General features: G+C 35.2%; 1 protein-coding gene across 2 annotated transcripts in view; it reads right to left on the bottom strand.

The window, feature by feature from the left end:
- The window catches only part of Edil3 (EGF like repeats and discoidin domains 3), a 449920-nt gene that overhangs the window by 168697 nt on the left and 257623 nt on the right, over positions 1–23600 (bottom strand). For both annotated transcript variants that reach the window (XM_027401777.2, XM_027401778.2), the window contains one exon: positions 18088–18201. In XM_027401777.2, the coding sequence (XP_027257578.2) occupies positions 18088–18201 (114 nt within the window). The remainder of the gene's footprint in view (positions 1–18087; positions 18202–23600) is intronic.

Raw genomic sequence — 23600 nt, 5'->3', positions numbered from 1 at the left:
AGGTGAGGGTCCACTTATTAGATACTTACTATTACCTAGTAATAGTAATAGTAAATGCTATGCTAGATATTTTAGAATTTTACTCAGAAAACCATATCTGGAAAAGTTTTTTTAAATCAGTGTTTATCACGTTTACCTGTCACATTTTTCCTCTAATCTCAATTAAATGTGTCCATCTGGTATAAAAAAACTCAGGTTCATATTGTACCTTCAAAAGAGCACTTGCATGTTCTTTGCACATATTTTTTGATATTCACTTATAAATGTATATCTGAGTTCCATGCAATATTGTACTTACTTAATGATTTTTGTTTCTTGTATTTGGTTCTTTCCTGTTTGACTGACTGGCATATTCTGTAACAAGAGGTTCTTTGTCTCAGCTGGTCCTACCTCCCTTCAGCCTCAAATGTACACTATATTAGTTATAAAAGTGTTGACTGGTGGCTAGGGATTCTTATTGGCTAGCTTTTTCTTAATTATTAATCCATTTCTATCAATCTGTGTATTGCCACAAGGCTGTGTCCTACCCGGTAGTACCCTAGCATGTTGTTACTCCTTTAGCAGCAAAATGTCTCTGTCTGGTGGGCTCACTCTACCTACCATTCCCAGAATTCTCCTTGTCTCCTAGACCCGCCTATTTTGCTGCCTTGTTGGCCAAACAGTGTTTTCTACATTAACCAATAAAAGAAACGTGGATGCAGAAGGACAATCCCCATCAGTATTCTTTGTATCATTCATAGTGACTGACAGTAAGAGGTACAAAAATACTAACTGGATCACTTAATCAAGACTCAAATAATGGGAATAACTCATTCTCTACTATAGTATGAATACATTTTGACTGCAGCCACAGGCTTTTTATATGTATTTTCTTCATTTATACCAATAGGAGGAGTACTATCTAGACATGCTGATTCCCTCTAGATAAACATACCATGCCTCTTACCTCTTCCCCTCCAAAAGAATATGTTATTACTAGGTCATGATAAGAATTGTGACATGCCATTTAGGGAACACTTGAGTAGAGTGAAGAATCTATAAAAATCATAATCATGACCTTTGGCCACCAATCTACAAAATTCATATTAATAAATGAGAACACAGATTAATTAATTTTGCAATCTCTGCTCCTATTGTTTCTGCCACAGAATTTAGATTACAATTGAACAGAGATCACATAACATTCTACTGTGACTCAGGAGGCAGAAAACCTTTCAACCAAGCATAAAGACCTGAGTTTGATCACTGGAACCCACAAGATGAAGGAGATAATTGATACCAAGTTAATCTCTGACTTTTACATATGTGATAACATATACACTTCATAAATTATATATATATATATATTATATTATATATACACAAACACACATTTACAATGTTATCACATGTGTGTGTGTGTGTATGTGTGTGTGTGCATGTGTGTGTGCGTGTGTGTGTGTGTGTGTGTGTGTGTGTGTGTGTGTGTGTTTGGGAAAGGCATGTAGGTCGGATAATAAACACTTCCTGTGCAAGCATGAGGACAAGAGTTAAAAATCCCATGATTTCAATCTTAGTCTATAACCCCAACTAGCACTCCTCTATGGATATATGTGCTGGAAACAGGAGAATTCCTGAAAGTTTATGGACTAGGAAGCCTGACACATGCATGAGTGAACAAGTAAAAGAACTGCCTTAAGAAAACACAAAGGCAAGAAACAACAAGTTTTGCTTTCACTTTTACACACTGTAGTGTACACAGATCCTCACAAACCTAAACATGCATACATGTGTGTGCACAAAAGTGCACCACACACACACACACACACACACACACACACACACACACACACAGTGTTTTCCCTCTGCATAGTTTACAGGTGTAATGTTTTACTTCGGTAAGGTGGATAGTGATTATATGGCAGGACATAGCTTATTGGGATCAAATTTAAAGTTGGCATCATTTCATATCTAGAGATTCATAAGCAAGGATGATGCTGAAATTCCTACTTCAAGGAGTTCTACCACTTTTATTTCCTCTCTTGCTGTTTAGATTCTCTGTAAATATAGAGGCCACTTCCGTATTTCACTTAAGAGAGTCCGATATGTTATAGAACATTGCTTTTTGTTTAACAGACTGGCACATAATAAATTGTTGAGGCAATTGTTTGCAATGTTAACACATAGAACAGTTAGACTATAAGTATTCTTGTAACAAGGTGAAAGGTCATCCATAATTTCAAAATTACTATCATTATTTATCACGTTTTTTGTGTCTTAACTTGGGTTGTTTTTTGTTGTTGTTGTTTGGTTTGTCAAGTTTTCTTTCCAGTATATTTTATTTACATAAATGTTAGAATGATAAGAAACTACTAGAAAAAACATTTATGTACACAGGAATAGGACATTCCTCATTCTCCCACTGTCTACTATCTTCACATTAATGTGTAACCAAGACTTAACCTCTACACTTACAGATTTCTAAAGTAAAGAGGGTAAAATTATTAAATTGATTATAGTCATCTTCACACCTCACCGGCACTTAGAAAGTGAGTTTCTATCCTTGATTTTTGTAAGCATGGAAAATGAACAGTAGGAAATACTAACTGAAACACTAATTTTGCAACTGTCTTGTACTATGTGGCCAAAGTAAGTAAAGAAGAAACATCTTTTCATACTTTAATAAAGGCAGCCTTGTTAAGACATCCCTTGGCTAGGCCTCAAGTGAGATTTAAAAATTCTATAATTATATTTTTGGAAGTAGAGAAACTGAAAGAAGAGTGTAAAACAAGGGCAGCCTTTCATTTTTATGTTTCTAAAAAGTGTAAGATGAACATAAAAATATTCTATTTTTTCTTTTTAAAAACTTCAGTTAATTTAGATGAAATAGGTGTGTGTTCATACGTATAAATCTGTGATTCTCATTTTTCAAGATTATATTAGATAGTCTTGTTCTCTTTCTATAGGAAAAATGTCTATTCCTGGGAAATTGTTTTCAGAGGAAAGATTTGGCACACTAAGGCAAGGCAGTCAGTCACTGGCAACAATTAAATGGTAATAAGTACATATTCTGTGCATGGCTTTGGATGATATACTACATGTAGAGGATTTGAGTGAATTCCATTTATAACATGAAGGAAATTAAAACACTGTTTTATGTTTCTAAGTATTTTCCTGATGTCCCTTAATTTTAATGATAAAAAGTGAAGAAAATTATAATAGATTTCTGAGGAAGTTACCACTCCTTGTAAATTAGATGAGAGAATTTCAATTGGTTCCATTTAGTGTTGATTGTGCTTTAGTCTGCAATTGTTCTCTCTCATGTTGGCATATTAATTTCAGTATAAAAATTTGCATATATCTTAAAAATAGTTTAAGATTAAATACTACAGTGACTCAGAGAACAAAAAACATTTAACTTTTTATGACTATACCAAACATTAATATGATAGCTTCATGTCAATATTTGTAGAGTATTGCATAATTAATGAGGTCAAAGAAACATGGACAAGGTAATATATTGAATTACTATAATGATTAAACACGTCCCCAACCCGATAGGCTGATAGTTTCCATGCTAAGAGAAGGACTTACAAAGCACCTATGAATTCTTTTTCTACTCAGATATATTTAATGACTGACTATAATTTTATGTTGTCAGTTATGTCTTCATGTACAACCTGATGACCAACTGATCCTTTATTAAATGAAGCTGCTTTAAGTACAAATATTGTCATAGCAAAATAATAGAGTAAGTTCGCAAGAATAAAAATTTCTAACAGTCTATTGGACATAAAACTGATAATAGAGAAATAAAAGTGCATGACACAAAGCTAAGCAATGTCCCAGTTTTCTTCACAGTTTGAGTTTACATATAATTTGAAAATGATTCTCTTTTTATCCAGGTAAATTGGGTGGTTCTGTTTGCCACAAATTAGAGAAACTAGATGAAGATCATGACAACAATATTTCATTTGTCTTAGAATCACAGATCGTTTATTATATATTTTGATTTTTTCTCAGCATGTAACATAGCTATATTGTTAGAGGTTTTGCAAAATCCTGAGTTGTCAGACAGCCAATCACTTATACTTTATACATGTGTCCATCTAAATTAACTTTCTTAAAGAAAGCCTAAGCAATTGACAGAAACAGATTTGGAAAACACACACTGCATTAAACATGTGTAGCTGTAACTACATCTAATGTCTAAAAAAGGAACTACAGTTTAAAAACATAATTATATACTTAATCCTAAATTAATGACATAAAACTGATACAGGATAATTAAAAAATCATTTACAGATGCTGGTAGATAGCTTAGTGATTAAGAGCAGTAGGTATTGTTGCAGAGGAGGACCTGAGTTCAATTCGCAGCACTCACAAGATGGCTCACAGCCACCTGTAACTCCAGTTCTTCTGCTGTCTTCAATGGCAAATGGCACACATCCAGGCAATACATTCATACACATAAAATAAAATAAATAAACTTTAAAGAATTATTTACTGATGCACATTCCTTCTTTCACTCTGGTCATGAGTTCACATTTAGTTATTCTTAAGGTGATGATTCTGAACTACTGGCACCTTTTCATGAACTCATCACCAGTGTGTTATTATGCAGTGTCTGTGTGAATGACGATAGAAATGAAATAACTCAATTACTATTTACTTCTACATGGGTAATTGATTAAGAAATTTCAAGAGGACAGGGTTGGTGGCATTGAAGGCATGTTACAGTTGTCCTTTGGTGGCTTCCCAATTCTTTAAATGCAACTTAGAGCTAATAGAAGGTTTCATTTCTTCACAGGTTAGAACTTTCTAAACCTGCTTTGTGAGTTCATACAAAGATCATTCTTTCTAGTAAGACTCTTGTAGACAAAATGAAAAATGTGGTTAATGCATGTCATATTCTGCTTTTTCCCCTTTGGTATCATATGCATTGAATTGGAGAACCAAACTCGGAGACAACAGGAATTGGCTGATGTTGACATTCAGCTAAAATGCTCAGTGACAAGTTTTATCTCCAAAAGTTTCACTCACATCTTATAGATGAAATTCATTTGCTTAAATATGAATGATGAATTCAGTATTTTAAGTCCTTTCTATGACATAAACCGCTTGCTTCCTGGTGATATTGATAGCTCTTTTTCAGAAGAATATATTTCCATGAACAGAATGAAAACAAGAAAATACAAATTATCGAAGTGCTTTAATATATGTAACATACAAATATCCATTAAAATGTTATTAAAAGAGCTAATAAATGACTTGATAAATTTATATTAAGAAACAACATCCCTGACATTTCTATATATTTAATTCAAGTATAATGTGAAAGGAAAATATGTGTGATACTTCCTACTGATCAAGTCATAGCTTCTCCTAATATTTCCAGAGGTCATTTCCTATACTCATGAGGTTAGGAATTGTTTACTAGAGAAGTCCTTGGCCAGCAATCTAGACTCCAGCACTAGAAAAGCAATATTCATATGTATATGCATATACATTATATATGTATATATGAATATATAATTTATGCTCTGATTGGGCACCTATTAAAATTTAAATATATGAAGTTTTTTTAAGCACCTTTGTCTGTTCATACCCTGAGGCCCTTTGCCTAGATTGAAAACTTAGTAGAAAGTATTTAAAAGAATGGAACCAATAATGTAGTTAGTAGTGCTTGTAGGATGGTGCTCTTGTTGTGTTAAACCAAAAGCCTTTTCCATAACGTGTCATCAGTATGACTGTCCAAACAATGTGTTCCACCTGGATGACACCAATGGACATGCCAAAGTGGACAGGGAAAAGCCCATGAGACCTCAGCCCTACCTAAAGAACTATAGGCAACTGAGGACTGCTGGGAGTAGAAGAGGTGGTCTTCCATGGAGAAGAGCATAACAGTAGCTTTTCCAGTGCCAAACAGTCAGTCCTGAAAATGTACATACAACTGGCATCATACAGACTGAGCACATTTTCTGTATCAGTTTCCTGGAAGACTGAAACATTATACCCTAAAGCTCCTTAAGCAGGAAGGTAAACAACTCAAAAGAGCTTCAGCAAGTCTCTGAAACTGATGAGATTCCCTCTGCTTCTCCCATAACAAGCACCAAAAGCTACAAAGAAGGCAAGCTGCAAAGTAAATGATGAGGCTAGATCAGTTGCCTGGAACAAACAGACATCATCAAAGCAGCACAGAAGAAACTTAGAGAAATTGAGTCATTTGGAAAGGTTGCCCTTCAACCTGTTTAGCTGGACTGCAGGCTGTATAGTGTGCTCTTGGTTCCCAGCTTTTGTGAGTTGTCTCTGGTGCTTGGGTGGGCCTTGGTGTTATAGTTGTCTTTGAGTCATTTCTGCACCAGAAACCCCTCTGGTCTGTCATGGGAATCCCTATCTGGGTTGAGTAGACATATATATGTTACATCTCCCCAGAAAACGCTCTGTCACACAACAGCAGGTTATATTTAGGAATAAACGTGTATATGTAAACACATGTATGTATGTATTAATTAGTGAATAAAAGAGGCCAAGAATTTGAAGGAGAGCAAGTAAGGACATATGGGTTTGGAGGGGGAAAGGATAGGGATAAATATTACCATATCATAATCTAAAAATATAATAATTGAAAACAAAAAGAAAAGAAAACAATTATCATAGGATACAAAATAAGTCTATTGGAAAAGGATATGATATTGCTAAGTTAATATTTAGTAAATATAAGTAGTCATTTAATAGATATTCACAAAATTGTGTGTCTGTTGAAGTGTACTTAAGAAAATGTAAAGTGAATTTTGCTTGGATTGACCCAACACAGCTATCTCAGGATTTCTGAGTTCAGACTGCATTTTTCCATGCTGGGTATTTTGTGGTTGGATAAGTTCCGTGCATTTATAGGCTTCCTTATATGACTCTGGCTCTCTCCATTTTTCTTGTCAGAATAGTTTATTTTCTATCCTGCCCCAGTTTTCTTTGAAGTTTAGTATTGCACTAAGTGACTTTGCACTTGCTTCATTCTTTTTATGGAACCATACTCCTCAAGTTCAGTTTACTTTCACGTTGGATATTTTATGTGTCTGTTCCTATAGAGTTTTAAAAAAGTGTATTATTGAACAGATAAAGCTATTCAGGTGACTATTATGAAATTTATTTTATGAGCTTGGCTGTTTTAATGACTCTTTAGAGTTTAAGATATGCTTAGAATAGCATGCCCCACAATCTGGGAGGTTCACTGTGGTTATCACTGTTCAGTCTACACTCTTCAATCCAATGTGCTCCTCTACCTCCATCTGCAGTTACATAAGGGCAATTAACTGCTTGAGATTTCAATGTAGAAGTTCTTCTCTTAGGCTTCATTTTATTGACCAAATCTTAGAAACATTACTTTTATTGTTCTTTCTTAGTTTCTCACCTTTCTGATTTTTTTTTCAGTTTTTGAAATGTGATGTCACTTTGCCAATGGTGGACTTGAGCCCATGGTGTATACAACAAAGGGTAACCATGAACTATTGAACTTTCTGTTTCTATCTCCTATGTGCTGAGGTAACTGTCACATGGGACCACATCCAGCGTCAATTACATTTCCATTGTGGTTTTACACACACACACACACACACACACACACACACACACACACACACACACTGAAAGACACACTTCCTCTCTTAGCAATGCTATCCCCTTTTCTCTGTTTTCCATTATTTTTAATACCTGAGTTTCAATTAACATGATTGTAGAAATGTATTAATAGTATTTTGCTATCCAAAAGATCTTAACTAAAATGTATCATTTGTAACTTTACTTTTTTAAAAATTTAAAACAAGGAAACAAATAAAATATATTTGAAACAGCACTTTCTCCAGGGTTATATAGCATTTCTAATCCATGGCCAACATCTTAATAACTAGCAGGACTATTTCTTTCAGATGTCCTAATTACACTGGTGAATTCTACATGCCTAGGCAGAAAGAAGTTTATTGTGCCTGCATCTCTCAGCAGATGCAGATGGTCATGATGTCAGAACTGCACGAACACTTGGCCTCTGCACATTATGTTACATATTGCTGAACATAGAGTCCCTTCAAAGCATTCTGACTCCACTGAAAACCTTGGTTAGGAATCATGAATGTTGCTTTTGTTACTGTTGAATTTAGCTCCAGGTTGCCAGTAAAATGTATTGCACCCATTTGAAATCCATGGGAAGCTCAAAAAATAGTGCCATCATTTGGGTTATTGCAGTTATTGAGGTACCATCTATATCCTTGCACCCCTGCTGCTGATGGCCCTGATAGCACAGGAAATCATTGTGGGATTTAGTCAAATTTCCTCATTCTGAATTAAATCTTCTGGGCTCACAATAATCATAAGAGCCTAAATTTGACCTATGTATCCAAGAATGCCTTAACATTATGTGTAGAGTACATTGTGCAATGTCAATGTTTGGTGGCTAAAGTCTGTCACACAAATCATATTCTAATCAGGTCCCAGGAAAAACTTCTTTTCCTACAATTTCCTTATGTAATTTTTCACTTTTTATACTGCATGTGTTTTAAGTTCTTTGATACTTCCACATGCTATGAACCCAAATGATAATTGAAATAATTCATATTTTTAAACTGAGAAAAGCAAATAAAAAAGTTATGCTGGGCATTGGTGGCACATGCTTTAATCCCAGCACTTGGGAGCAGAGGCAGGTGAATCTCCGTGAGTTTGAAGCCAACCTGATCTACAGTGCCAGGATAGGCTCCAAAGCTACCCAGAGAAACCCTGTCTCAAAAAAAAAGTGACATTAAAATTTCAAGATATGTGTAGTGCAATAATAGAGGAATTTTGCCATAAGTTAAAATGTAAAGTTATTTCATGATGTTTCATTAATCCATACAACCAATACTAAAGTAAGAAGAAATGAAAGAAATGAGACCATGATTCAATTTGTTAAAGGTATTTGATGAGTCTATGCAAACAAGTTGCTTATATTTGTTTCTCTTTTTTTCCTTATCATTTTAAGGATCAGTGGGTTCATCTTAAATAATACATTTTGTAGTATGTGGGACTTATTAAAAAAACATGAACACTGTGGAACTCCTGATGGCGCCAAGCCTTTCTCTGTATACAGGACTATGACTGGAAACAACCATCTCAGATAGCAACTTCTCAGCAACCCTGCCTTTAACTTTAGCTGTATTCAATTTGGTAAATTCCTACTTCTTTAAGACATGGGTTTTCTGCTGGCCAGTGAACTGGGGTTTGGCCCTATGAGGCCCTAGACCACCATATTCCTTATTCTGCAATTGGTATGGGAGGAAATTGTAACCCAAACAGTATGAACTCTGGTCACTGTACAATTTGGTCTCTCAAAGGAATCCCTCCTGCCTGCCTAGAGACTGTTAATGCCAGTATGGGAAGCCTATTTTTGATGGATCTCATGTGTAAAGAATAGATATGATAGAAAACAAAAAATCCATTTTTGTTTGTATACAAGCATCCATTCACCTTTGTCCAGGTCTGTGATGTGGATGTTGGTACAGCGGACAGCTCAGCTAAAGAAATGCTTTGATTATCATGACTTATTCTTTCATTGCAGGTAACAGCAGGCTAGGTATTGGCCCACTGTGACACTAGGCTATTCTGTAACCACTATGCCAATGAAAAGGGAACATTTGCTGTTATGTCTTTTTTGTGAACTTCTCATTTCCAATGTCCTCTCTCCTTTTGCTTAGTTAAAACTGCTTTCTTTTGTTCTCATCTAAAAATGTTTACTCATGCTTTTGTCATAGTTTCTCTTGTTTCCATGATGCTTGTCAGTTTTATATTCAGAGTCTATCTTATTTTTTTCTCACGCCATTAATCTGTGCAATGCACGGCAGTCAAAATTGATTCCATTCTTATTGTTGTTGCTCCCTAGCCTCAGAAGGAAGGTAGTTTGATGTAGCTTGAGAACAAATTAATTTATTCACAGATGTTATAAAACCTCATATCTATATAGTCATGCCAAGAATGCTTCAATAAACATTTGTCACTAGTTTATTTAATCACACACTTTAGTGTAATCTGATTTGTATGCTTTTATTCACATTTATCTTCTTTCCAAATACTATTGTTTTTTTTAAAAACCTAGTTTAAAAAATTATTTTGAAACTATACCTTTCATTTGTATCCATCATCTTATAAACATATATTATTTGTAGAGAGAAAGGGTTTCATTATGGAACACATAGTATACTTTTTTATATTTACTACACATTACTCTAACTTATTATCATATCTCACTCTTATTGGTAACTTTTCTCTTCCTAAATCATTCTAATATTACTAGTAGCCATAGTAGGTATCATCAAAAAAAAAAAAAATTGACAACAAGTGCTGATGCGGATCATAGGAAAAGAAACTGTATACAGAGGGTTGGTAGGTATACAAACTGGTGTGCTCACTATTAGGGTTTATCAGGTTAGTAAAAATAGAACCACCACATGATCCAGATATGCTACTCCTTGGGTATTCACCTGAGGGAAACTAAGTGAGTAACCTCAGGGTCACATGCACATCCACATTGCCACAGGATTCACAAGAGTCAAAACACAGGATTGGCCTATTATCTATCAATACATGAATGGGTAGAGAAAATGCAGTGTATATCCACAATTAACTTTTATTCTGCCCATAAGAAAGAATTCATTATGTCATTGCAGAAAATTGATTGAAATGGGGCTGTCTAGTGACATAATCCAAAAATCAAAAGAAAATTTCTGCAATATAAGATCCTTCTCAATAAAAATTATTTAAAAATCATTTTAAATAGTAGAAAAAACAAAAAGTATATATTAATGAAGTATGATATGTTTTATGTATACCTATATTGTATAATGTCCAAATCACTTTCAATATATCTCTGCAGATAACTGTCATGTTTTCTATATAGAAACATTAAAATTGTCTAGGTATTTAAAACATTGTATTATTATTATCTTTAGTCACTCTTAACTTATTGCTCCCGAGAACTTATTTTTCCTATCAATAACTTCTGGCCTTTCTTTAGGCCACCAAAAAATCATATCCTAACCTATACTATTTCCAACTTCCATAGATCATTGTTTATATGCTTAACAAATGTATGAGATTACATGACCTTTGTCTGTTTGGATTAGTTTACTGATGGATTCTTAAGTGCTATATAATATAAGCCATAATAGATACCCAACTTTATCATGTAATAACATACTATATTATTTACTCTTCATATAATGCTTATATTTCCCATTCACTAATGTTTTGAAGAAAGGACACTGATAGTTTAAGACAGCTGCAAACATACAAACATGAATAAATAACTAGTGTCTTGTGGTTTAGAAAACATGTTGACTTTATGTTTTAGAGAAAGTTGGGAAAAGTTAGTAAGTGCTGTCTCCTGCAGTGATTTCAGTTGGTTGAAGACTATTTGTCCTATCATATCATCTGCAAATAGTGAAGTTTGACTTCACCTTTTTCAATGTATCCCCTTGATCTCCCTTTGTTGTCTTATTGATCTATCTCTACCTTCAAGTACAAGTATTGAAGAGATATGGAGAGAGTGGACAACCCTGTCTTGTTCCTGATTTTAGAGGAATCACATTGAGTTTCTTTTCATTTAGTTTGATTTTGGCTGCATATTGCCTATATTATATTTAGGTATGTTCTTGTTATCCCTGATCTCTCCAAGACCTTTATCAGGAAGGGGTGTTGGATTTTTTCAAAGGCTTTTTCAGTATATAGTGAGATGAATATGTAAAAGTTCTTCACCTAACCCACATCTAACAGTGGGCTGATTCCCAAGATATTCAAAGAACTCCACATGCTAGTTACCAAAACACCAAATAATTCCAATTAAAAACTGGAGTACCATTTCTTATATGCCATCCTATAGGCTTCATCCATCAGCTGATAGAAATAGAGGCAGACACCCACAGCTAAACCCTGAACTGAACTGGAATCCAGTTGCAGAGAAGGATGAGTGGTGAGCAAAGCAGTCAAGACTAGCTGACCTGAACAAGGGGTAGTCCTTGGTCCCCATACTGATAGCTGGGAATCCAGCAAGGGACTGCCCAGACCCCCTGAATATGGATGTCAGTGAGAAGACCTTGGAAGTCTATGGGACCCCTTGAAGTGGATCAGTACTTATCCCTAGCATAGGAATGGACTCTGAGAGACCATTCCACATAGATGGATACTCCCTGAACTTAGCCACACTGGGGAGGGCCTACGCCCTATCCCAAAGGATATGACAGACTTTGAAGACCCCCTATAGAAGGCAAAACCCTCCCCAGTGAACAGAAAGGGTATGGGATAGGTAGGGTGTTAGTTGGGGGTGGGCATGGGAGGAGGGAAGGGTGAAGGAACTTGGACTGACTCGTAAAACAATCTTGTTTCTAATTTAAATAAAAAATGGAGAAAAATTGGAGTACTGAACTAAATATAGAATTCTAAATAGAGGAATCTCAAATGCTCAAAAAGGCGCTTAGGAAATTGCTCAACATCCGTACCTCAGGGAATTGCAAATCTATACAACTCTGAGATACCACCTTCACCTGTCAGAATGGCTAAAATCAAAAACACGAAAGACAGTTTATGTTGGAGAGGATGTAGTAAAAGAGAAACAATCCATTATTGCTGATGAGAATGTAAACTTTACAGCCACAATGGAAAATAGTATGGCAGTTGAGAATCATTCTACCTCAAGATCTAGCAATTCCACACTTTGGCATATATCCAAAGGATGCACATTCATACCACAAGGACATTTGTTCTACTATCTTCATAGCAGCATTATTAGTAATAGTCAGAACCTGGAAGCAACCTAGATGCCCCTCAACCAAGGAATGGATAAAGAAAATGTGGTACATTTATTTACACAGTGGATTACTACTCAGCAGAAAAAAAAACCCAAAACAATGAAATCTTGAAATTCTTAAGCAAATGAATGGAACCATAAGAAACCATCCTGAGTGAGGTAACCCAAACACAGAACAAAAAACATGGTATGTACTCACTCACAATTGGATGTTAGACAGAGCAAAGGATAACCAGCTTACAATCCACAATCCCAGATATTCTAGGAAACAAGGAGAACCCTAAGAGAGACATGCATGGTTACTTCAGAAAAGGGGAAAGGGACAAGATCTCCTGAGTAAATTGGGAGCATGTGGAGAGGGGAAAGAGTGGTAGTAGTAAGGGGTGGGGGCAGAGGAGGCCATGAGGGATCAGGAATATCAAGTTGGGGGAAGAATAGGAAAAGAGAGCCAGGAAAGAGATACCTTAATAGAGCGAGCCTATTCCCTATGGAGGGACACTCTCTCAGCCTAGATACATGAGGGAGGGCCTAGGACCTGCCCCAAATGATGTGACAGACTTTGATGATCCCCCTGCTGGTGATCATCCCCTCCCAGGGGAAAGGATAGGTGTTGGGACGGGGTTTGGTGGTGGGTATTGGATGACAGGAGTGAGAGGGAACTGGGATTGGTATGTAAAATATGATTGTTTTTAATTTAAATAAATTTTTATTTAAATAAACTTATTTAAATAAAATAAAATAAAATAAAATAAAATAAAATTATTAAATTTTTATTTAAATAAAAGAGTATTTGTCCTTGTATACATGGTGATGCCTTAGGATTGTCTTACCTCATGCTCCTTAAAATAAATACATCTGAGGCTTTATTGCTGACTTCTACACGTATTTATTGTTAATCACATATAGTCAGTTATTAAATATGAATGAGGTGAGTATGTAATAAAAATTCAATTTAAATTGTTATAACATAGATATTTAAAGATACCATGAGATTTCATTAATATCCTTTGTAATAACTAAAAAAGTTCTTGTGACTTTTTAGGGTACTTATTAATATATTTTCTTACAAAATATTTGATATACACTAGAGTTGTACTAGTAGAAATCATCAGTAGAAATCCATTTATAGATGAGGAATCTGAGGCTAAAAAGGAGTAATTAGCTTCCTCATAGTATATAAAAAGGAAGAGTAGGAGTGAGAATTTGAATCTCAGTTCTATTTGAATGCAAAGCCTCTGTTCTTTCTTCCAGTACTGCCACTACTACTTAATGCCACTCCTGAAATGCAGGTGCTTAAGAGTATGTGGTATAACAAACACATTCCTTTTTACTACAAGTGTCAGGATAATATTATATGTAGGGTTGCAGATTATGTAGATGCAGGTACCTAGGATTCAGGACATACTCTAGTTTACTATCCATGCATGCTTGAGGAAACTACTTAATCACTGGCTTAATTTTCTCTGTAAAGTGGAACTAGAAATAGATAGAACCTTTTTCAAATATTGCTTGGAGGATTAAGTAAATTTCTAAATTACTTCGAAGAGTATTTGACATGCAATACTACCTGAAATTAAAATCCATATTATTAAATTACCACAGATAAAAATACAGTTCATTGAAAATATCATTAAAATTTATATTCACAAGGTCATCAATCAAGTGTGAAGGGTGTAACATACATATCATATATGTTCATAAATTGTTGGAATACATTTTAATGAATTAGTCCATGTTAATAGAAAGATATCTGCTCATACAAAAAAGATATTTGTCATACAAAAAGACAAATACACACATGTACAAGTAAAAAAGATATTTATATGTGTTGGGGCACTTATAAATATTACTTTTTTTGGTGGTGAAACTTCCAGTGGTGGCTGTTCAAAATTGAGATAAATAAGTCTAATTTTCAAAATATGCACATATATTATCCTTTGTTATAATCATAGGTAAAATTTTTAGAGCAAATGTCTACATAATTACCTACACTATGTTGTTCATTTGAAAAACTAGATCAATTTCACACTTTTAAGCAACACCTTAATTTCTACTGTTGAGTTTAGTTTTTTGTTTTTAATAAGCCCCCTTCTATAAATCATCTGAGTCTTAATTTTTTGGCAAAATGTTCAGGAGTTATGCATTATAAGAGCTCTATGTGTACCATTTTAATTTCCACAAATAGTGCCAGGAATAAAAATGCATTTGACTGTCATTTTAAAATTTAATCATGTCATATTTAAATACTCAAGAGGGAAATGCACATGGTTATTGTGTGCCACAAAGCCCAACACATAAAATCTAAGCAACTGTGGAGAGGCTACCTTAAATGCCCTTCCCTGATAATGAGATTGATGACTAACTTGTATGCCATCCTAGAGCCTTCACTCAGCAGCTGATGGAAGAAGAAGCAGACACTCACAGCTGAACACTGAACTGAACTGGAATCCAGTTGCAGAGAGGGAGCGGTGATGAGCAAAGGGGTCAAGACCAGGCTGGTGAAACCCACTGAAACAGCTGACCTGAACAAGGGGGAGCTCATGGTTCCCAGACAGCTGGAAACCTGCATGGGACTGACCCAGTCCCCCTGAACATGGGGCCTCTTGTAGTAGGTCAGTACTTATCTCTAGCATAGGAATGGACTTTGGGAGCCCCTTCCACATAGAGGGATACTTCCTCAGGCTAGACACACTGGGGAGGGTCTCGGCCCTATCCCAAAGGATATGACAGGCTGCGAAGATTCCCCCATGGAAGGCCTCACCCTCCCTGGGGAGCAGAAAGGGTATGTGATAGGTAGGTTGTTAGTGGGGGGCAAGGGAGGAGGAGAGGGAGAGGGAACTGGGATTGACCTGTAAAACAATCTTGTTTCTAATTTAATTAAAAAATGGAGAAAAAATCAAGTCCAGTTATTTTTATATTAGTTAACTAATATGCTCTCAATTTCCATTGCATCATTCTGGCTTAAATATCACATCCAGTTAAACACACATGACAAAACATATCTCTTCTCATAAAGATGGGTTTATCATTGCAGAGCATCATCACTATTCTCCATTTATGCAAATGACCTCCTGAGCTCCTGAACTTGTCATTTAAAATAATCAAGGAATCTACAAGAAGACATTAATTAGTGGAATTTTGTAATACTATAATAAATATTAAAGAACACCTAAATGATATTGATGTCAATCAAAATAATTTCATTAAAAATAAAGAACAATGAAATTTCATTTATCTTACAATAAATGGAAAATAATATATGTTAAATCAAGTATGATGTATGAACTGTACAAAAATCTAACATGAAATGATTTATTTTGCCTCAACACATGTATAGATATAATTGTATAGGTATAATTAATAAACAACTTCTAATGGTATATTGGGAAATGCAGCTAAACAATACTAACACCTGATAAGCATTTTCATGTGACATGCAGAGTGTTGCTTTTACTGGGGGACGGAGGTGATAAGAAATGATTTTGCTATATAAACTTGGGATGCCTGGAGTTTACTGTGTACATTAGGTAAACTTGAATTGAATTTTCTGCATTGACATCCTGCATTTTAGGTTTAAAGGTGTGATACATCAACCGCAGAGAAGAACTCATTCCCAATATTTGAAAAAATTATATTTTGTTCACTTCACATTTGTACATCAAATCATAAAAGACAAGTTGTACATTTATTTCTCATTAAGCAGTAGTACATTACAGCTATACTAAGTGGGTCATACTTTATGATAAATAATATATTTAGTTTTATATTTCTTGTTTGTACTAAAATATCTTGATTTTGTTTAACTAAAATGAGTAAATACTTTTACATTTAAATGTGCTATGTCACTAATGATTCAAATATTTCATTCAATTGTATCAACAAATCTGTTTTAACTTAGAGTCTAAAATGAAAAGTGCCATTAAAAAAGGACTGAAAAACAGAGAAAGTTTAAGGAGTAAAATGAGCTCCTTTATTGTTGTTTCTGTTTGTTTATTTTGTTTTTTTTTGTATTAGATTTTACAAAGTCAGTCCACCTAAGCAATAGAAAATGATACCAGTTCTCCAAAGCTGATATTCATATCTCGACCCCTGCTTCCCCCAATACATGGAAAGTTGTGCTGTAACACTCAACTACATCCACACTCTTAACTTTGCATTTATGTTCAAGTCTTGTTAGTAGTAGCAATTACTCAATAGTAACATTCAAATGTTCCTGTTAAGTTATTTGAAATGAATGATAAATAAATGATGTAAAGTAATCAAGATGTGCCTCTATAGAAACAGCTGCTCAAGAGAAACAAGCTCTACTTTATCATCCTTATTTTGGTAGTTCTACTTTATCATTCTCATTTCAATTTGTTTATCCAAATTAGTTGCAAGACAGAGAGAGACAGCATGTGCTAATACTGTGTGTTCATTCACAGGAATCTTGTAGATAGAGGAACCTAGAAAAATGGAAGCCAGAGACCTGGATCCTGCCACTTATGTTATGAGAATTGGGAAAACCATATCAAACATCAGTCTCAGTTTCTATATCTGAATATCAATCTGCATAATTATTATGAATTTGCATTAAGTTATGGTATTACTCAGAAGGCATAATATCCAAAAATCAGCACTTTATGAAGTTTCCTTTATGCCCTAAACTTACAAATTACTGTTATTAGTGTAAACACAAACATGGGTTTGCCTCATGTTAGTTGCCATTGCATTGATCACAGTCCTGTCACTATTCTTCCCACCTTTAATTACAAACTAAACTGTTGAGGAATAATATCTCCCTCCTTTTTAGCATTTCAAGTAAATAGTTATTGTTCCATTAGACCCATAATCTCAGAACTCTTCTGTCATGGGTTCCAAGAAGACAAGAATTTGCATGTAAAATATTATGTGTAGATGTCTGCGGGGCTGTATTCTGTTTTATCTCCACATGTTAACTGCAATTGAGTCTATTTGTCCCCATTAGTTTTCTAATCCAAAGTATCTCCCTATGTTGGCCAAAGATTCAGTGCTATGTATATTGACATGTGAAATGGCACCAATGCAGAAATATACTTAGGGGTCTAATGAGATGCTGTCTTCCTTCTTAGATTATTCATGTCTGTGGACTGAATAACACTCTCAGAGAATATGTGTATTAATAAGGACACATATGCAATGAGCCACTTCAATCAGTCATGCTTTCTCAAACCAGATAATGATTGAAGTCCATACTCCATTATAAATGCAGACTTTGCAATTGAAAGCAGGTGTGTATACAAATGTATTTACATAATAACACTTACTATGTTGACAGTTTCTTCCCATATATTCCCCAGGGCATTCACAGGAATAGTTAGCAACGAGGTCAGTACATATTCCACCATTTCTGCAAGGTTCAGCTTCACATTCATTTATATCTGAGGCAAAAAAAGCACAAAAAGAATTATTGGCACAAAGGAATGGATGTTAGAAAATATAGATATCTTAAATTCAAGTCTGAAATACAAGTAATATAATTTACTTCTTTGAGTTTATGTGCACAAATTTCAATAACACAAATGCTGCTTATGCCAACATTTTATTTAAAAAAATTAATTTCAGATATAATTGAGAATTCATATAAAAGGCCAACAGACTTAAACCATTCCCCAATTTTGAAAATAAATATGAGTAGTTTGGGGAAATATTTCGAATTAAAGCAGACAAATTTACCCTGATGGAGAGATGAACTGGTTTCTTTTACAAGATCTCAAATCTATCCTGCAGCAATAACTGCCAATTAACACTGTCTCATTTCATCTTAATTCATTAAAATTCTAAATGACAGAGAGGCTTAGTTTCTAGATAGTTTGACTTTGATGAGAAGCAAATTAGAGTTAATAGCTAAAGCTCATTACATGTAAAATATAATAAGTGTAAATGATGATCACTTCCTAATTTCATTCATGAGTTTCTAAAGTTAGGGTGACTAGAGGGACTTACCTTTGCTGTATCACAATTACACATGATATAAAACATGCAAAAAGAAACTTCAGTGATTTGAACCCATGCCCATTCTAGCTTTGGACAACAGAAAAATTAATGTGAATATTTGAAATGTATTTAACTTTATCTGTATCTGTATGTGTGTTTGCATGTATGTGTTGCAAGATATTTGATTACACTGTGTAAAGATATGTCACTATGTTTGGTTTAATAAAAATCTAAATGGTCAATAGCTAGGCAGGAATTATAGCCAGGACTTCCAGACAGAGAGAGCTCTGGGAAGAAGAAATGTGAAGTCACCAGCCAGACTAGAGGGAGCAAGATATGCAGGAGGAGAGGTAAAATACACAAGTAATGTGGCAACATGTAGATGAATGAAAAATGGGTTAATTTAATTTATAAGAGCTATTTAGATACAAGCCTAATCTGGTGATAGCACTGGCCTTTAATCCAAAAACCAGGGAGGCAGGGGCTTGGCAGGTGGATCTCTGAATTTGAGACCAGCCTAGTCTACAAAGCTAGTTCCAGGATAGCTAGGGCTGTTACACAGAGAAACCCCATCTCTAAAAACAAACAAACAATAAAAAAGTGTCCATGTCAGGTATGGATGGATGGATGGATGGATGGATGGATGGATGGATGGATGGATTGAGCTGGCAGCCCCCCCAAAAGCCTGCTACATATATGTACCCATGTATTTATGCATGCATGCATACATGCATTAGAGTATAGTGTGGATGTCAGCCAGGAGAGAGTGCTGGATTTACAAGCAGCTTTGAGTCAGCTGATGTGGGTGCTGGGCACAGTGTCATATTTTTTGAAACCACTTTGAATCCCTGAACCATCCTTTCATTGTGTTTTCTTTGTTGTGAAATCTGATGAAATTCTCAGCTTTTTGGTGTGATCCCAATTTCAATTATTTTTGGTGTGATGGAAATCACTGTACCATTCCTTTGCTCTAAGTTCAGTTTATGACAATGATCAGATTTAGCAACCCTGGTACCTTCCCTATATGTCTTTCTCTGTATCATATCTACTGAAATGGATCCTTGATGATCTTATGTTAATGACTGATAAATTGAAGCTTCATTCTAAGACTGTATCATATATCTTATGAAGTAAGATAGAACTTGTTATTTCTTTATATACAGAAATAGAGATGAAACTATGTATTTATATCTGAAGAAGAACAAATAAAAATACAATTTGGTTTTTGATTGAGGCGACAGCTTAATTCATATAAATGCAGATGAGCTGTAGACGGCATTTCCAAGTAGGAGGTCATAAAAATCACAACTCTGAAGATACAAAATCTTATTCATGTGCATAAGCCTTCTCCATTTGAAGGGAGTGTGGTTTCCCAAATCTAAAAAATACCAAGAAGGAAACAGATAATAAGGACAACTTATGTCACCTGACCTAATTTGATCATGTTTTTAGCACAGAAGGCTAAAAACCAGGACAGGCCAGTTTCCTCTTACCCTTCCAGTTTACATGGTGCCAATGAAGCTTTTCTGCTGTTGACTTGAGAAATTTGGACCCCACAGCATCCAAATCAAACATTGGTGATGCTTTAAATTTTAGAAGAATGGAGTTTTCACCATCTGATTACAGTTATCTGATTCTTTCATAGAAAGTCAACACCATTATCCAGAGATTAAATCAGATATTTACACCTGCTGTACTTAAAATGTTTTATAGTCATATGACAACTAAGGCAATAAAGAATATGTTCAGTACTTAAATGTGTACTTTCCAGGCTTTTAAAACACAAAATTCATTTAAATACAAATTCATAAGAACCTTATAAATTATATACTTAATACAATAGACAATTTAGAAAATCATCCCTGTGTACTTATCTAGAAACATGCAGAATTAAAGAGCAGACAGCAATTACACAGGAACACTATGGTAATAGTAAAAATGCAGCTCTTTCACTGATGATGGCTATTTGCAGTGTGATTAACACTGCGAGCAGTCTAAATGAAAACTGACCTCAATTTGTGCAAATCATGTTTAATTAAAGACTAGATAGAAATGTTCATGGGATACAATGTAGTGAAATGAAAATTAAATTTGTATAATAGATTGCAGGCATTTGTTTTTGTCACAGATCAAGTCATTATCATTTTCAGAAAAAAAGGCCCACATCTATTTTCAATACAGTGAAATTATCACGATTATTTTTGTATCTAAGAAATACTTGACACTGTACTTATTGCTTTATGTAAATAAAAATTCCCATAATCCATCAGTTTACAGTTCAAGTATAATAATAGTAGCTGAGCTTCTATGGCTACCTTGTAAGAATTTTTAGTGGTTTTATAATGTATTCCTAGTTAGAGCAAGAATCGGCATTCTGAAAACATAAGAATTTGCTATTTTCCATGTTCTGTGCTTGGTGCCCTGTGACTAGGCTGCTCATGCTGTCTCAGGTGAAATCTCCTTACACACATTTGCTTTTTCTCATGGCCCCCTTTCTACTTTTTTTTTTTTTTTTTTTTGCTTTTTGATAAAGGGAAAATGAAGTGAATAAAGAAGTAGGGAATATATGTGAGATGAACAGTTGAATTTCCTCATTTAAAAAAAAAAACAAGAATTTCTGGGTCTGGTTTTAAGTCAATTACACAGGTTCATTCTTCTCTGGATAGTACAAGATGATTGACCATGGTGATGTGCTTTTTCCCTGTAGCTCTGTAAATATGGGTACTTGTGCACATACTTCTGCACAAGTCTGTAAGGGTGTGTTCTGAAAAGATCAAGTGAAACAGGAGACCTTCCTCTAGAGGGCAGTGCCTTCCAAATGGGTGTCCACATAGGTCCAAGGGAAAGGTGCTGAGTTTTTGACTGGCTGTTCTTGCTCCTTTTTAGTGAATGGGTCCACCCTGTTACCTCTGCTGATGGTTGCCTTCACTGACATCAGTACCTAGTTTCTTTGGCCTTCTGACATTAGTACAAAACCACATTTCTCCAGAAAACATCCCTTCACCACCAAATTGAACTCCACCCTGTCCTATAGACGCCCTGTAGCTACTGGGTTTGCAGATTTACCAGAATGAAAAACGCCATTGTTGGCCTAATTGTGCAAGCACATCTAATATATCTTATCTTCATAACGTATGGTCACCCTATTTGTTTTGTTCTTTAAAAAAGCATGAATATTCAGTGTCCTAGTTAGTGTTGCTATTGATGTTGTAAAAACACTATGAAAAAAATAGCAAGGGGAATATAATGGTTTAGTTAGTTTAAAGTTCCATATCATAGTCCATCCTGGAAGAATGTCAGGGTAGGAACTGAATCAGGTTGAGCCAGGAGGCAGCAACTTAGAGATGTTGGAGGAGTGCACTAATGCCTTGCACTCCCTGCCTTGTTCAGCCTGCTTTCTTGTAGAACCCAGCACCACCAGTCCAGGAGCAGGTATACCCACAGCCATTCATTAAGAAAATGCCCTGCTGGCTTGATTCTAGCCCAGTCTTAAGGAAGTTGAGGTTCCCTCTTCTCCAGTAACTCTCTAGCTTGTTTCAAGTTGACATAATACTAGCTACTGCATGTGGTAACCAACTTCTGAATATACATATACATATATGTTTATATATATATATATATACATATATACACATATGCATATGTCTTTCATAGATAGATGGAAAGAGATAGTGATCTATATAGATAGATGATAGATAAATAGAAGATAGATAGATAGATAGATAGATAGATAGATAGATAGATAGGTACATGATAGAGATTTTATCAACCCAAGCACATTTTAGGAACACTTTGGTGACAACTATGTTGATAATTGAGAATTTATTTAGATATTCACATCTTAGTTATTTTTCGACGGCTCTGATAAGATGTCATGACTCATACAATAGAACAGAGAGTTTACTGCAATATTGAAGTTTCAGGAGGTTATAATCCATGCTAGGAAGCACAGCAGCAGGCAGGCAGGCAGGCAGGCAGGCATAGTGCTGTAGCTGTAGCTGTAGCTGAGAGCTTACATCTTGATCCACAAGTAAGAGGCAGAGTGGGCTAACTAGGAATGGCCTGAGTTTTGAAACCTCAAATTTTATCCCCCAGTGACACTTTTCCAATAGGACTATACCTCTTAATTCTTCCCAAACAGTTCAAACAGCTGGCGATCAAGTATCAAACATATTAGTCTATGGGTGTGTTAATAATTCAAACCACCACATTCTAGTCTCTGTGAATTGTATCTCCTTAGGGTTCTTGGTATACCAAAATGCAAAATTCATTTAGTTTTAGTTCAGCTTCACAAATCTCCATAAGCTTTCTTATCACAATAGTTTAAAAGTCCAAACTCTCTTCATTGTAATCATCTGTAGGAACAAAGTAATATTGCACAGTTTCAATATATATTGGCGACGAATATATATTACCATTACAAAAGGGAAAAATGTGGGAATAGTGAGTAAATACTGGACTAAAACCAGACAAAACCCAATATGGTAAACTCCAAATCCTGTACCTCTGTGTGTAATGTTAAAGGGCTTAGATGGTTCAGACCTTCCAGCTTGGCTCACTGGCACATATTTCTCTTACAGGTCTTAGCTCTCCTTGGCAGTTATCTTAAAGGTCTCTCACTTTTAGATGTGCCATTAGAGTCTTTACCACAATCCACACCACTTTCACAGCTTTAGGCAATAGCCCCTTGGGGTCTTCATAAAGTGACTCCTCTGTCACTCAACTGTCCTTAATAGCTGCCTCAATAGTTGAGAAAGATTGCATAACCCCTTTACTCTTGTGTACTTCCTGATTCTAAGACTAGAACAATGTGGCCATTGCTGCCAAACTTGTCTGCTTCTTT

Source organism: Cricetulus griseus, chromosome 2, assembly GCF_003668045.3.
Source record: "Cricetulus griseus strain 17A/GY chromosome 2, alternate assembly CriGri-PICRH-1.0, whole genome shotgun sequence".
Classification (NCBI taxonomy): domain Eukaryota; kingdom Metazoa; phylum Chordata; class Mammalia; order Rodentia; family Cricetidae; genus Cricetulus; species Cricetulus griseus.
The sequence above is the reverse complement of the archived record's forward strand: the minus strand, read 5'-3'. Positions and strand labels throughout refer to the sequence as shown.